The sequence below is a fragment of the Coniophora puteana genome (assembly GCF_000271625.1).
Source record: "Coniophora puteana RWD-64-598 SS2 unplaced genomic scaffold CONPUscaffold_1, whole genome shotgun sequence".
NCBI lineage: Eukaryota > Fungi > Basidiomycota > Agaricomycetes > Boletales > Coniophoraceae > Coniophora > Coniophora puteana.
In genome coordinates this window covers 3,724,961-3,740,017 of record NW_006913053.1, presented here as the reverse complement: position 1 = coordinate 3,740,017, position 15,057 = coordinate 3,724,961, and the positions used below count along the sequence as shown (strand labels likewise).

Below are 15,057 nucleotides of genomic sequence, written 5' to 3'. Positions count from 1 at the left end.
GTTGTTTCTGTTCTGGCCAAGAAGTATACGAAGACAGCTCTGTTGCATGGGCGAAGTTTTCTGTGCTCGAGCATGAGACTAAACTGAGGGATCCGTGTACAGGATGATATCGCCTCGACGCCCGAACGTGTTGTTTGAAGGCTTCATGGACTGGACGATCCATCCAGGTGGAGCCTGTGAATGCGACAAGGGCGTGGACTTCAATAGCGACGACATATGGGATAGCCTGGGCAGGAACCCGCGTTCTTTCGCTTAGCAGTGATTCCTGGAAACCGAAGACCTTCTCTAGTGCACCACTTAGCTCTCTGTGCGACTTTTTAAGCTTTTCACGCATTCTGTGGACGACGAAATGTGGCCGCACATGACTGAAAATGAGACTGAGTGTAGCAAACGGATAGGGATGCACCGTGCGAGCACGATGCGCTGACTCGACAGTGATGACTGCATCCTCCAATGACGATCTGGCGATGAAGTAATACTTGAAAAGAGTCTGACTCCTAACTACCTGCGCCATTTGTGAGCAAATACTGACTAACAAAGAGATTAACTACCTTGTTCAACCTGAAACGGCGCTTTGTTGTCCGCTTTTGAGCCAACGATAGAAGCCCGCGGAGGATGGGGAGTTCGGGAAGAAGAAACCAGTCGGCGCTGTCGAAGAGGGATTTCCATTCTGTCCCAACTGCCATCGCTAAGGTAAGAAGACAACATGTTGACAAGGGACTGGCTGCGAACCGAAAAGTGTGTTATAGGGGCTGGTGACGTCTAGCTGTCGCCATCCTATGCCCCATGCCCACTCAAGTTGCGTGAGCTAATATGTTTGTTAGCGAGCAAAGATCGAAAAGGGAGAGCTCAAGCGAAGACACACTGTTTTATCATCCGTGTCCAATGGGAGCACATGGCAGCTCACGACGTTGGTACGCCGACCTGTGATTGCGCACCTTCCTTGGTTCGGATCTAGCTGCCTTGCTTTCTTGATATTGGCATAGGGTCCTGGGCGTCCTCGACCAGTCGAAGGTCCAAAGGCGATGCATCCGTGGTGGGATTGTGTTCGGTCGTAATGTTCCTCTGCAGAAGTTGCATTGTCAGAGCATGACCGAACCTCGCAATTGTCGGTAGCCTGTCGTGAGTAATCTTCGTGAGAGCCGCTCATGTGAGTGTAAGGGACTGGTTGGCGAGAACGATGGAGGAGTGTCTTATGGTTTTGACGTCATGGTCAAGTTCGGCCAACAGTAACAGTAACAGTGTGACACTGCAGTCAACGCGACGTGACATGACCAAGGCGCTTACCATATGTGCGACTAGCAATATATAATGAGTAATCATTGTCCCAGATGCTCCCTACAGCTCTGTGCACAAGTGCTCTACCCAAAGAGAAAGCATCGTTTCGAGAGTGCCATGGAATAAACAACATCTCTACCACAACCTCTCAAACACCGTCAAGAGTGACCGCTGCCAGAGCGCACTCCCTAAGTGTGGCTGACGACAACGTTGCCATTCTGGACCGACGACTTCGTCAACTGCACGTTGTTCTGCCAGATATCCCAGATCGTCGCGCCGTCGGGGCCAACAGCGCCCGCGCCCGTCGTCGCCTGCGCGTCGGAGAACGTGACGGTGCCGAAGTTGTCGAACACGACCTGGCTGTCGCCCGACTGGTAGTCCTCGACGATCCACTCCGCGTACTCCTGGCAGAGCGCGGATGTCGAGCTCACGTCCTGCGTCACTTTCTGGCCGTTCGTCTGGTTCTCGATCGTCACCGTGCCCGTCGTCGTCGTGTGCGCGGTCGCGGTCAGCTGGACGACGTCGCCCGCGGCGAAGTTGATGTTGCTGAAGCTGTAGGATGGGTCGGGGAACCATTCGTACCAGGCTAGGGAGATGGATTAGTGACTGGCTAGCAAGGCAGGGGTTTTGAGTGGGCACTCACAGGAGTAGGACACCTGGCCGTTGTCGATGGTCGCGTCGACACCAGTCTGGAGGATGACACCGCAGTCAGAGCCAGCGCCGTCGATGCCGACCCAAATGGCGGCGGAGCCCGAGCCCGTGGGGTTGGGGACCGTGAAGGTGCCAGTGACAGCTTGGTAGGTGCCCTTTATAATGTAACGCTGGGTCAGGAAAAAGCCGCAAGGATCCCTTCGCAAGACACAAGGAAACGTACAGCAGCGGCCTGAATAACAGCGCCAGCCCAGTTGGACGACTGGACGTCGTACGTGGAGTTGCCATTTTTGGGGCTGATCTTCACGACCTGGCCTTGTTGGCCTCTAGCAAGAGCGGTAACGGCGAGTGCGAGGACGATGAAGGAGGCCATGGCTAACGGAGTGGACGGAGACAGAACAGTAACGCTGGTGCTGCCCTCGCCTGCTGCCCAGCAGGACTTTATACCACGCAACGCTTCCAATCATGCGTACCTGAAAACCACGCGACAGCCTAGCCGGTGTGCCCGTGGCACGGCCGCGTCAGTCAGATTAGCGCGCGACAATCATTCTGGGGGACATGGAGCTCCACGACAACGCCGGTGTGTGTGTCGCAATTGGTGGCAGGTGCTTTCAAGCATCTCGAGCCCACATGGTGACATCGAGTCTACAGAGGCCGTCAGGCTTACAGACACCAGAGGCCGACATAAGGAGTTGGAACTTGGCACAGGACAGCACAGGATGCCGGCATATGTTCAAGGGTGAGATCATGGTGAAATCGGGCCATGGGTTGATGTACAGTAAACGTTCAGAAGCCCCGGTAGTCATAGTAGTGGACACGCTGGGAACAGCAAGTCTCGAGGATCATTGCCATTGGTCAAGATGGTAGCGGACAGAGACACGTGTCACGGCCAAGATCCAAAAGTCAATGCGCGATGGGCAACTAGCGAGTCGCGATGCACTCGACGCCACCACGGTCGTTGCGGAACCCAAGAGAAAGACGGGCACAGCGGATGAAAACGCATGCAAGGACAGGATGAAAAGCAGGGCTGAGGAGGGTTGAGATAGCCATCATGACGTAGCTCGGACGGTGCAGCGTGGGGGCATCAGACACAAGGACCCATGATGTGACAGCGAAGAGCTCGAAGGAGAATCAGGGAGAATCCTGTATTGCAGATGAGTCAGCTCGTCTTAAGCTTGAAGGGGAACAGAGCATACCGTAAAGCAGCTCCTCAAATACAAACGAGATCTGTCAGAGCCATGTCGCCTGCTGGGTCAAGCAGAGTACAGCCGAGGGAATCAGACGCAGCGACGCAGAGTTGGAGGTACTGACGCCACACAGCGCGAAGTTACTCGTAGATATTGAGAAATCTCCCTCGGGCATATAGAAACAGTTCGATGTCCAACTGTGGATTGTCTGTGATAGCCGAGTTAAAACGTTGAGGAGTGAAAGCAAGTGTAAGAACAAGCGACAAGGGAAGCGCCCAACCGAAAGCGTACGCGCACGTGAAGCGCGCGTTTGCCAGCAGCCTCTCTCGCTCTCCCTCGAACGCGCTCCGCGTCATGACGGCCGCCCAGCAAACCGCCAGCGTCCAGCACCTCCTCGACAGATTCCCGAAGAGACCCTTCGAGCAAGCGGTGCTGAGCAAACTCGTCTCCGAGGAGCTGCGGAAGTACAAGGGCCACACCACCGACAACGTCAAGAGCAGATGGGAGTTCCTGCTGAAGCAGGAGGTGTTCAGGCTAGCCGTGCGTCGCGGTATTCTACCTCACATAGAACCGCATGCTGATTACAGGGCAGGCTACCGAGGGGACTGCGCTGAAGACCGACGCAGACGCGTACTATGACAGTCTCAGGGACAGGCTTGACCTGGTTCTTACATTCACCGAACACGGTGCGTCTCAAGTCCTTCTCTTTCAGAGCTGCCGAACGCTAACAGTACGCTCTGCCAGATGCATGCGACGTCTCCTTCCCGCTCACGGTCCTCCAGGACGTCCTCGAAGCGCAGACAATCGCCTCATGCTCACAGATATTCGCGTGGATAGAAACGCAACAAGCCCGGCTCACGACCGGCATGGCGCCGCAGAAGGGCAAAGCGCTCGTCCTGCTCCGGACACTCAACGACCTCCTCCGGCGCCTGTCCAAGGCCGGCTCGACGACGCTGTTCTGCGGGCGCATCCTCACCTTCCTCAGCGGCGTCTTCCCGCTGGGCGAGCGGAGCGGCGTCAACTTGCGGGGGGAGTACGGGCCGATATGGGACGGACCGAGGGAGACCGAGGCGGCGAAGGCGGCGGACGAGTCGAGGGGCGAGGACGTGAGTGTAGAGGGCGCGAAAGAAGGCGGGGACAAGATGGAGGTGGACGAGAGTCAGAATGGCGAGAAGGCGAAGAAGTCGGACGGTAGATATCCTTTGCTGTTCAATGCTGGAAGGCTGCTAACTTATGTGTTATTCTTAGGTTTCTATAATATTTTCTGGTCTCTTCAACTCCCATTTTCCCGCCCGCCAGTATTCGCGTCGACCTACAAGTTTACTGACTTCCAAGCGGCGGTTGAGAAGGTTCTTCCTGTGCTTCGGGAGGCAGCCGTCAAGGAACGCGCTTTGATGGGCAACCGGACCAACTCTGGCCAACCAACCGCACTCAAGAGGAAACGCGAGCCAGAGATGGGGGAGCAGCTGAACAACAGCGACTATTTCTTCGCGAAATTTCTCACAAGCCCCGAGCTGCTCGAGCTCGAAATCGCGGACACGCACTTCCGGCGGCAGATACTATTCCAACTCCTCATTTTGCTACACCACCTCCTCCAGTTCACCAAGGCCGCCAAAGCGCATTGGGCGACACCTCGGAACCGTTCGCTGCAGATGGACTTTACGCTCGAGCCGGACGACGATCAATGGGTCCAGGATACGATGGCCAAGGCCGTTGCAGAAATACGGTCGACCACGCCGAGCGGGCCCATGTTCGCTGAGCTTGTCAACGTCATCCTTGAACGAGAGAAGAACTGGGTGAAGTGGAAGAACGAGATGTGCCCGCCATTTGACAAGGAGCCTTGGTCGGCCGAGAAGGATGGGATGCGGGTTGGGCTTATTGAGGCGACGGAGGAGCTGAGGGAGAAGAAACGGCAACCACCGCCGGAGTGGCCGCATAGTCTGGGTTCTGAGTCGTTGACGGAGATCTGGGAGATGGGGTATCGGGAATTATGGGACTTGCAGAATCCCTTCCAGTGAGTGTATAATTTATTTTCATCTATGTGTTTACTTTAACGAGCTCGCGAAACAGACCCGGCGATGTCAAGGATTTCGTCAAGAAGATCAAGCAGGAGGATGCGCGAATAGAGATGCGCAAACAAACCTTGGCTCGGAACGCGCAACGAATAGCACAAGCTCGGGCAAAGGCTGCTGCTGCAACACCTGCGAAGGAAGTTCCTGCGCCCACCGAGAACATATCGGCGCCACCAGCCGCACCTAAGACTTCTCAAGGCGAGTCCCTGCAGGCGACGTCACCTACACCAGGGCCAGGGCCAGGAAGTTCGGCGATGCATCCGTCATTGCCTCCAAAGCCAGGATCGACATCAGCTGGAGGCGAAGGTGGACAAGCTGCCGCCTCGCCAACGCCTGGCACGCCCATACCTGCACCCGCTGCCGCCTCGCCTGCGATTGCACCTGCGCCCGCACCTGCACCTGCGCCTGCACCCGCACCCATCAAGGATGATCAGATAAATGGGTTTGAAGAGGTAACGTGGAAATCGCAAACGTTTGTACTGTTACTGACACGGCCCTTGTCGCATGACGCAGAACAAACACCGATGGTCTTGGCTAGCCCTGCGCACGGCCCGGGACCAGCACCTGCAGCATTTCGGGAAAATCGGCAACGGGGATATTATTGCGCTGCAGAAGGAGATCGAGGCCGAGGCTGAGCGGGAAGCAAGGGAACGGGAGAAGCCTGCGCCGAAGTCTGTCGAGACACCGGCATGTACAGTTTCCGCGGCCTCGAAGGCGTCTGCGGATGCTGCCGCGATCGACTCACCGTCAGCCGGGCTGAACGGGCCACCGGGCATGCAGGACAAGGAAGGGGACGTGCGGATGGAGGAACGATGAGCCGATTCGATATTCTGGAGTGGGACAGCGTGCTCGTAGTCGTGTTACTCGTGGTTTTGTTTCAGAATCGTTTGTATGAGTCTGTGCGCCTCGTCAATGCCTCGTCAGGCCTCGCCCCAGTGTGTGTCATGATCTGAGCGGGAAACAGACGCCGGACCGCAGACAGCAGCGATCAGAGATAAAGCCGAGATAGTTGGATGTATTGCATTTTTACCAGTTGTCGTTGTAAACCTTCGTTGCGACTGCCCCGATCGATAAAGACGGCTGCTTAAAACCGACGCCTTCACGCCGAGAACGCCAATACCCTCTTCCTTAATCTCCCGTAATAAATCTTCTTAGACCATGTCGGCGGAATCTGGCTTGAAGGTCGGTTCGATAATCTTTTTGATTATATTATTGAATGTGACTGATCGAGGTGCTGTCTCGCCTGCAGCGCGTCCTCGTCACCGGCGGCGCTGGCTACATCGGTCAGTACCTCGGTAGACCATGTCTGTACTTGACCAACCGTTTACCCAACAGGGTCCCACGTCGTCTACACGCTCCAGCAGACCCGGCGCTTCAAGGTCATCACCATCGACAACTACCACAACTCCCTCCCCGCTTCCCTCGCCCGCCTCACCAAGCTCGCCAAGGACGCCCTCCCGGAGAACCCGACCGCCGATGACAAGGAGAGCACCGAGATCGACTCTTTCCAGGGCGATCTCACCAAGCCCGCGGACGTCCGCCCCATCTTCGAGAAGTACGGCAAGGCCGGTATCTGGGGTGTCATTCACATCGCCGTGCGTATCGCTCCCATCATGAAACACATTTTGGTGTCTCACAAACTTGCAGGCGTACAAGGCTGTCGGTGAATCGACCGAGATCCCTCTGACGTACTACGCCAACAACGTCGGCGCGACCGTCCAGCTCCTCCAGGTCATGAACGAGTTCGACTGCACCCGCATCGTCTACTCCTCCTCGGCCACCGTGTACGGTACCCCGCCTGTGATCCCCATCCCCGAGACGACGCGTCTGAAGGCGGACAGTCCCTATGGCCGCACCAAGGTCATGTCCGAGACCGTCATCGACGATCTCTGCCACGGTACGCGCCATCTCTCTGTCCACTCATGGCGACGCCTTTCCTGATCTCATTCCGTAGCTGAGCCCAAGCGCTGGCGCGGTATCTCCCTCCGCTACTTCAAGTACGCACTCCACTTTACTTCTCAAACTAAAGCAAAACCCTAACCACCTTCCCCCTCCAGCCCCGCCGGCGCCCACCCCTCCGGCGAGATCGGCGAAGACCCGCGCGGCCGCCCGGGCAACCTCCTCCCGCTGCTCGCGCACATGGCCGTCGGGCGCGTCAAAGACTCGACGCTCAAGGTGTTCGGCAACGACTACCCGACGCCGGACGGCACATGCGTGCGCGACTACCTGCACGTGCTCGACCTCGCGTCGGGGCACCTGCTCGCGCTCGACGCGCTTGCTCCTGAGAGCACGATCTTCGACAACTGCCCCGACGACGCGCGCTACAAGGCGTATAACCTCGGCAAGGGCAGGGGCATGTCTGTTCTCCAGATCGTCGAGGCTATGCGCACGGCGACGGGCTTCGACTTCAAGTACGAGATCATCGGCCGGCGGTACGTGGCGTGTTTCGTCGTTGAGTGGATGGATGCTAATCGCGCGCCATCCTAACAGCCGTGGCGATGTCCCCGACCTGACTGCCAACCCCGCCCTTGCCGAGAAGGAGCTCGGCTTCAAGGCACCCCAGACGCTCGAGACCATGTGTCGCGACCTCTGGAACTGGCAGACCAAGAACCCCCAGGGCTACGGCGAGCAGTGATCGATACCCCCACTCCACAAAAAGTTGTAAGCTTATGTATTATGAGCATGTACATAGACATATTATGCTGTTGTTGCGATGTGCTTCAGATCTGGTACAGGATATGTAGATACCATGCGTTGTTATACGCGGTGCTGTAGGCCTTGTGCGATATATTATTATTGCAATCCATTCACCACTCGTGCGTCGGCGCTAAGACAGATCTAGAAGGGCACACGGAAATGATACGCATCGACGGACACCCCGACCGCCGCCCTCTCGTTCCGCATAAGCATTCTATGATCCTCCACATCCCGCTCCGTCAGCACATTATCCATCTCCCCCACAATCTGATCACACAGCTCCGCGGGAAACCTCCCCGCCGCATACAACGCCGCGCTCACCCACCGCGCCCGCTGCTGCGGCACCCGCGCGGTGCTCACGACGGGCGGCAAGTCCGGATCGACGAGCGCCACGACCACGACGCGCTGGCGCCCCGCCCGCGCGGGGTCCACGAGCGCCAGCGCGCCCCGGCGGTGCTGGTATATGTTCGGGAACGCGACGCAGCGCCCGGGCGGCACGGGCGCGGATCCGATGGTCTGGTGGCACGGGTCGCCGCTGGCCATGCCCCATGTGCGCAGCGTCGCGCCGGCGTCGTCTTCGAAGAAGCGGCGCTGGGAGGTGACGGCCATGCGGAATTCGAGGGCGCCGCCGTGTAGGTTTTCCTGTGCCGGGGTTTCAGGATTCCGACAGGGGGGATAATGAGGGAGGACGTACGGTCGAGGCAACGTAGTATGCGACTGCAACGACGTTCTCGTTCTTCGCGCCCGAGACGGTCCATTCCGAAGCTGGACATCGAGAACTGTTGGGGACCTAAGTTCGTTAAGCAAACCATACCACATCCAAGTATAATCGCCACCGTACCAATCTAATCTCAAACACCTCAGTGATCACCAGCAAACTCCGGCCCCTCAGCCTCACCCTATGCCTCCGCTCCTCCAGCCCCCCTAGATACCCCCGCGCAGGCACATCCGGCAAGTCAATAGGCCTGCTCATAACCCACCGCCTGCGCTCGCTCTCGTACGCCGCCCAGCTGCGCTCGTCGTCCGAGTGCACCGGCGACTCGGGCTCGTTCCACTCCGAGTACCGCGCGACGCCCCGGATGCGCTGCGGGAGCGCGTTGCGCCGGTGCAGGTCCGTGAGGACGTGTTCGAACAGCGGCACGCAGGACGAGAGGAGCTGCGCGAGGAGGGTGTACAGCGCCGTGTGCGCGGGGTGGAGGTCGCTGATGTACGAGCGCGCGGTTGCGCGTCCGGCCGCGTCGATGGAGAAGGGCGTTGGGAGGAGAGCGTAGGATTGGGCGATCGCGTGCGCGATGCGGGTGTCGCAGTTCTCGGATATGGGGGCGGGCATGTGCTCAGCCTGCTGGTCGGGGTGCTCGGCGGGCCGGACGAGCGTCTTGTCGTAGATGAGGGGGTTGCGGAAGGGATCGATGAGCGAGACTTGGGCGTGCTGGGATGCGGAAGCTGGGCTGAGCTGAGACGAGATGGAGGACAGCTCGTCGTTTAGACGCGTAAGAGAGGACGCGTCGAGGGACGCGTCGGACTCCCAGATCCGTTCGAAACACGATACTTGGCTGATCAACGCGTGAGTCCACTAGTCTCTAACAGTGTTAGACGTCATACCACCCATGTACGAGATCTCTAAGTTTATCATATCCCTCGAGCTCGTCCAGGACGTATTCAATCTATCCAGAGGTTAGAAAAAGTGTGTCCTTCTGACACACTGCTTCTCTGCTCACCTGATGATCGGAAATCTCCTCGTCGTACGCATTGATCGACGTGTGCACGGTCCACTTCCTCGCTCTCGCCTCCTCGGCCCAGAGAGCACGCGTCCCAGGATCGTGGTAGGATTCCCACCAGTTCCGCTTGCGACGGAGGCTAGCGGACAGCAACGAGAGAGCGAGGTCAGTACGCTAGCGCATACGGCTTGCTACTTGCTGAAAGAGTGAGAGGGGCGAGGAGAGTGGACGTACTGTTCTTGGTTTGTCGCCTACGCCGTCGAGATACTGGCTGCCGTTGAGAAAGGGGTGGCGGTAGCCTTGGATGGCTTCGTTGGGTTCTCCGACCATGATGAGATCTCGTTGCGAATGTGAGGCCCAGAAAGAGAGTGCGATTCTGATAGAAAGAGCATGGCGACGGTAAAATGGCCGACTGCTATGGAGTCGGTGAGGTGGGTGAAGGCAAACCCCGGCCGTGGTAATATTTACTTACCCACTTCCTTTATCGCGGCTTCACCCAACAAGCTCATCAAACACTAATCACCACTACCAATAACTCATAAGCTCAACCACAATGGTACGCCCCTGTCTCACATCTCATGCTTTTCGCTCACCATGGTCTCTCCACCTGCCTGACAGTCTGAATGGGTCGTGCGCATGTCCAACTCCAAGGGCATGCCCTACTTCTACAACACCACCACGAAGCAGTCCGTCTGGGAGGCACCATCCGGGCTCTCCAAGGAGCAGGTCCAGGCGCTCCCCGGTGCGCAGGAGTACCTCAGCGGCAGCGCCTCGGGAGGCGGGGGAGCAGCAGGGCAGATCCGCGCTAGCCATCTGCTCATAAAGCACAAGGACAGCAGGCGGCCGTCCAGCTGGAAGGAGGTGAGCTCCACCCCCTCCATCTCTTCGCCGTCCTTTCTCCTTACACCACACCACACGGCACACTCACTCACGCACGCACGCACACTCTGCACTTGCACAGGCCAACATCACGCGCACCAAGGAAGAGGCGATCAATACCCTGCGCGAGTACCAGGCCCAGATCGGCAGCTCGACAGACACATTCGCGGAGCTCGCGCGGGAGCACTCGGACTGCTCGTCGCACGCGCACGACGGCGACCTCGGCTGGTTCGGCAGGGGGCAGATGCAGAAGGCGTTCGAGGACGGCGCGTACGCGCTCGAGGCCGGGCAGATCAGCGACGTGATCAGCTCGGACAGCGGTGTGCATCTTATCCTTCGCACGGGGTGAGCGGGCTCGGTGTGATGGCGTTGAACTTGGCGTTTGAAGTGGGAGGGAGGTTTGCGTAAGTGCGTCGATAGGCAAGGTAATAATGGCGGGTTTTGTAAGTTTTAGGCTGGAGAGTTGTCGTCAACTACGTTCGAGATACGCACGCGGAGCTCTGTCAAGAGTTCAGGCCCGCGCCCCAACGTTTTGAGCTTTGTATTCATACCACCACGTGCATGTCAATGAACATGTTTTTTCCGTCCTTTTTTTCCTGCTCACCTGCACTAAAACAAACACGAGGCACCTCACGATGCTTTATCAGTTTGTTATGTCGCCCGGCAACGCAAAATTTGTCCTGTCCCGACAGGTCCGACAAGCAAATATAACCTTATCACGAGCGGAGATGCATAACTGCCCCACTCCATCTCTCGGACACGCCCCCGAAACAATTGATTCATCAAACCCTCCCGAGGCACCAGTCATTCACCCTCTCATTCATTCCTCGACACGTAAAGGCCTCCGTATTCCACGTTCCGAAGCGTCTGTGAAAACGCTCGTCTCTCTTTCTGGATACGCTATCACGAAACTCGCTCGTTTTCGCACCACCTCTGAACGCAACCTTCCTAGCAGACCTTCTTTCGTTCATTCTAGTAGGGAAGGCGCCGTACGTACCACAAGCATTCCACGGACCTCGTTCCGCCAGGTTCCACCCGCGTGAGATCAGCTGCGCTCCTGGCCTCGCGGCTGGCTCCCTCATATACCATACGCCAAGGGCAGCCTCTCTGCTCTCGTTTTCGCCTCTCGCTTTACTTCGACGCTTTGCATATTGGGCCTGTTACAGATCTCCCAATCATAACTTGGTTAATTGATTCTATACCCCCACGCCGACTCTCGAACGATGCCCCACGCGCTCGACTCGCGCAGTACAAACATCTTCGCGTTGCCCGGTCTCGATCTGGTTGACGAGGCGACGCTGCGCCTGCTCTCGGTGCCCGTCCTGCTCTTTGCGTCGCTTTATCTGATAGCGAAAGCGCTGCCCAAAAGCGCGCAGAAGCCACCAAAGGGTGGGTGTGCGTGTTTACATTCTCCCTGTCCAGCGACAAGCTGCACCGTGACTTTGCGCGGGCCTTCCCCGCTCTGCCCGTGCCTCACCCAAACCCGAGCGTGCGGTAGCCCGAACTTCGCCTCTTCCGCTACTTAGCACTCATTCTATTCTTGTCCAAACCAATTGAGAGGGCTACGCTTATCTGATAACGGCAACGTCTGTTCCATTGCAGGTCCGGCTGTTCCCACTGCGACCAACGGTGCACCCGCCAAAGGCAACGACGACTACGCCCACTTCGACTTTGCGTCCGTGCGCGTGAGCAAGATCCTGGTCCACCCTATCAAGGTACGCACCGTGTATTACGTTAATACACACGCACTATCTCTCGGGCCGACGAATGACCCGTCCCCATGTTCATTAATTTGATTGGCAAAGTAGAGCTGTAAAGGCATCTCCGTGGCGGAAGCGGCGTACACGTCCCAGGGGCTCGAGGTAGGACCCTTTTGGCGCGCCATTGGACGGGGAAAGGCTTATCGCTCAGCACCAAATAATAGAACGATAGGAAGTGGGCGATCGTCTGGAAGGAGAACAACAAGATTGTGACGGCCCGCGAAGTCGCGAAGGTGAGCCGCCGCTGCCCGTTCGCTATCCTTGTGCCCTTTTCCGTCGCGTGGCCTCGCGCCCTGAACCGTGCACTCGAGGTCCCGGTCTTGGTCTACGGGCCTACTGCAACAGGCAATTTGGGGCTGGTTCAACGCGCGAAAACGCTGTGCTGATTGATCTTTTGGGCCCTGGTATGCAGACGGTGCTGATACACCCTGTGATCAAGAACGACCCGTCCTCGCCCGAGGGAGGCGTCCTCGAGGTGTCCTTCCCGTCCGACTCCGGCTGCGAGAGTTTCGCTGTTCCGCTCTGCCCGAGCGAGGCGACTCTGCAGAGGTGGCGTGTGTGAGTACTGTGCCGTGTCCCGGTTTCGTTTTTGATATTGGGACCCCCGTTCCACGCGCGTCTTCTATTTCCCTCCGCTTTTCTTCTTTCTGTGCTACTTCTCGGGACCGGCCCATGTAGCGTGGCGCACGCGCGGTCGTTCCCGCTGCGCTGAAACGACGCGTTTGCTGACGGGTCTCCCCTGACACGACAGGCTTGACGACGTCGCGCTGTTCTACATCACAGGCATGCAAGGCTACATCTGCGAGAGCGCCAGCACCGGCACGCGCTCGCCGTCCGAGATCCTCTCGCAGTTCGTCGGCGCCCCAGTGATGCTCGTGATGAAAGGCGCACGGGCACGCGTGTGCCGGCCGACGCTGCGCCATCCGAAGCTGGACGCGTCGTTCGTGTTCCAGGACGGGTACCCGCTGATGGTGTGCTCCGAGGAGAGCCTCGGCGCGGTGCAGGCGCGGGTGCGCGCGATGGTCGGCGAGCAGGGGGTCGAGGAGCGGTGGAGGGAGGAGGAGCTGACTATGGAGCGGTTTAGGCCGAATATCGTGTTCAAGGGCGCGGGCGCGCCGTTTGTGGAGGATGCGGTGCAGGAGATTTCGATACATCGTTCGGCGGCGGCGGCGGCGGCGGAGGGCGGGGCGGAGAGCGATGGGCTGATGCCGCCTGTGATTCAGGTTGTCTCGAAGACGACGCGGTGTTTGGTGCGTGCTTCTTTGCCTGCGTGGTGATTCAACTGGGACTGACGAGTCGTAGCTGCCAAACGTATCGCCAACCACCGGCGAGCGCGACAAGGCCGTCCCGTTCAAGCCTTTGCACAAGTTCCGCCGTGGGCTAGACCCGGAAAAGCCATCGAAGGCGTGTCTGGGGTGCAACGCGGTGCCCACGGGCTCGGGTGTCGTGCGCGTCGGCGACTCTGTGCAGGTGCACAAGGTGGGGGACGTGTGAGCCACAGTCTCGTCGTGCGATGGTGCCGGGCGAGCGCCAGGCTGAGACGATGACTGAGTGGTTCTGAGCGATGAGAAAACGCGGCTTCTGGGATGCCGCCGGCGAAGAGATGGTGCGAGTGTGATGCGATCGGTCGGTCGAGAACCAGAATACCAGAGCAGCTCCACCTGCTAGCACTGTTGGGGACGGGCCGTGTGCGTCGAACGCGATGGCGTGCCCGGGAGTGGGGAGCACCGCTGGCCAGGCCGGGGGGTCGTTTGTCAGTCGTCAGTCGTCATACCCGTGTATTCTTAGAGGCATCTTTGTACGTTGCTTAGAGAGACCTCGACTCCTCAACGAGAGTCGGGCCGGCCGGCCAATGATAGAAGAGGAATGGTGGCTGGGATGCATTACTTAGTGCGTGAAGGCGTCGCGTGAGAGGGCTGGAGATTGGCAATGGGGTGTTGACGTTAACGGTGAATGAGGGTGAGTGCGAGGTCCTCGGGGTGGACAGATCTGCCGGCGGGGCGCGGTCAGCAGGTTCAATAGGTTGATGGTGCTGCGTCCGTCTACTTATGCCTCTGATACGGTTCGTCGGCGCAGTACTTATAGTTCAGGAAGCTTTAATGGCGGTGAAGAGTGGGCGCAGTGCCGGGGGTTGCCATCGTTTGCTGGGGTGATATTGCGAGGTTGAAGAGATGCATGCAAAGCAGTAAGATCAACGGGCTCTGAGGGCGTGAGACGGCACTTCGGGGTGAACGATTCATGGGTCTTGCTTGGCGGGGAGATGGTAGTCAGGTGTGTGTTTTTATCCTGGGCGATCGTCTATGCTGCTTGAACGCAGATGAGCTCGGAGGGAGTGATTAGAGCAGGATTGTAGGATGCAAATGTTTGTGTGTGCGACTCGGAGGGCGATGACGATTGGCAGGTGGATTGTTTGTGGAGAGAGGTGACAGGCCATTATGGATTCAGGCACGGACGCGTGGCACGTATGTCGCGATTCAGGGACTCTGTAGAAGGTGCCAGGGGGGTCATGGACATCTCTTTGAGCTTGTACCTATGACTTTATTCTGAGTAGGGAGAAAGGATCAGTCCGGGTATCAGTTCAGCAGTGACAAGGTTGAGAGAGTGCTAGATTTTGTGGGGGACAGGGGAGTGTTTCTTTATGGGGGATTGATGATTGGGTGTGCCTGTTACCGGATTGGAAAGGGGAGGGACAGCCGGGACCACGGCCCCGTAGCAGACACGGAATCCATGAACAGCAACTAACCAAGCCGTTGTGCTCAGCACACCCCAGGCAATAACACGCCTCCCCATTCCCCTCCCCTTCCCTCCCCCAACC

The 15,057-nt window shown here is 58.1% G+C and overlaps 5 protein-coding genes across 5 annotated transcripts; 3 read left to right on the top strand and 2 right to left on the bottom strand.

The window, feature by feature from the left end:
* Positions 1 to 1,466: 1,466 nt before the first annotated feature.
* CONPUDRAFT_43726 (uncharacterized protein) lies at positions 1,467 to 2,302 on the bottom strand (the record flags this gene model as incomplete). Its single annotated transcript, XM_007764213.1, has 3 exons — positions 1,467 to 1,864; positions 1,922 to 2,084; positions 2,153 to 2,302. 3 exons carry the CDS (start codon positions 2,300 to 2,302, stop codon positions 1,467 to 1,469), a joined length of 711 nt encoding a protein of 236 aa, XP_007762403.1.
* A 1,168-nt stretch (positions 2,303 to 3,470) lies between these two features.
* Positions 3,471 to 7,823, top strand: CONPUDRAFT_45247 (UDP-glucose 4-epimerase; the record flags this gene model as incomplete). Its single annotated transcript, XM_007764317.1, has 11 exons — positions 3,471 to 3,656; positions 3,709 to 3,802; positions 3,861 to 4,307; positions 4,365 to 5,130; positions 5,187 to 5,640; positions 5,702 to 5,879; positions 6,524 to 6,783; positions 6,836 to 7,085; positions 7,143 to 7,185; positions 7,246 to 7,620; positions 7,679 to 7,823. 11 exons carry the CDS (start codon positions 3,471 to 3,473, stop codon positions 7,821 to 7,823), a joined length of 3,198 nt encoding a protein of 1,065 aa, XP_007762507.1.
* Positions 7,824 to 7,964: 141 nt separating this feature from the next.
* On the bottom strand, positions 7,965 to 10,038 carry CONPUDRAFT_116344 (uncharacterized protein). Its single transcript, XM_007765582.1, has 6 exons — positions 9,838 to 10,038; positions 9,604 to 9,777; positions 9,488 to 9,549; positions 8,727 to 9,438; positions 8,580 to 8,675; positions 7,965 to 8,527 (listed from the first exon to the last, which is right to left on the bottom strand). The coding sequence occupies exons 1-6, from the start codon at positions 9,931 to 9,933 to the stop codon at positions 8,027 to 8,029; spliced, it is 1,641 nt and encodes a 546-aa protein (XP_007763772.1). The 5' UTR covers positions 9,934 to 10,038; the 3' UTR covers positions 7,965 to 8,026.
* Positions 10,039 to 10,090: 52 nt separating this feature from the next.
* CONPUDRAFT_116343 (rotamase-domain-containing protein) lies at positions 10,091 to 11,067 on the top strand. Its single transcript, XM_007765581.1, has 3 exons — positions 10,091 to 10,159; positions 10,222 to 10,464; positions 10,565 to 11,067. Exons 1-3 carry the CDS (start codon positions 10,157 to 10,159, stop codon positions 10,829 to 10,831), a joined length of 513 nt encoding a protein of 170 aa, XP_007763771.1. The 5' UTR covers positions 10,091 to 10,156; the 3' UTR covers positions 10,832 to 11,067.
* Positions 11,068 to 11,705: 638 nt separating this feature from the next.
* On the top strand, positions 11,706 to 14,099 carry CONPUDRAFT_161794 (uncharacterized protein; the record flags this gene model as incomplete). Its single annotated transcript, XM_007765579.1, has 7 exons — positions 11,706 to 11,877; positions 12,085 to 12,197; positions 12,291 to 12,344; positions 12,407 to 12,475; positions 12,655 to 12,800; positions 12,994 to 13,492; positions 13,545 to 14,099. The coding sequence occupies 7 exons, from the start codon at positions 11,706 to 11,708 to the stop codon at positions 13,734 to 13,736; spliced, it is 1,245 nt and encodes a 414-aa protein (XP_007763769.1). The 3' UTR covers positions 13,737 to 14,099.
* Between the last annotated feature and the right edge of the window lie 958 nt (positions 14,100 to 15,057).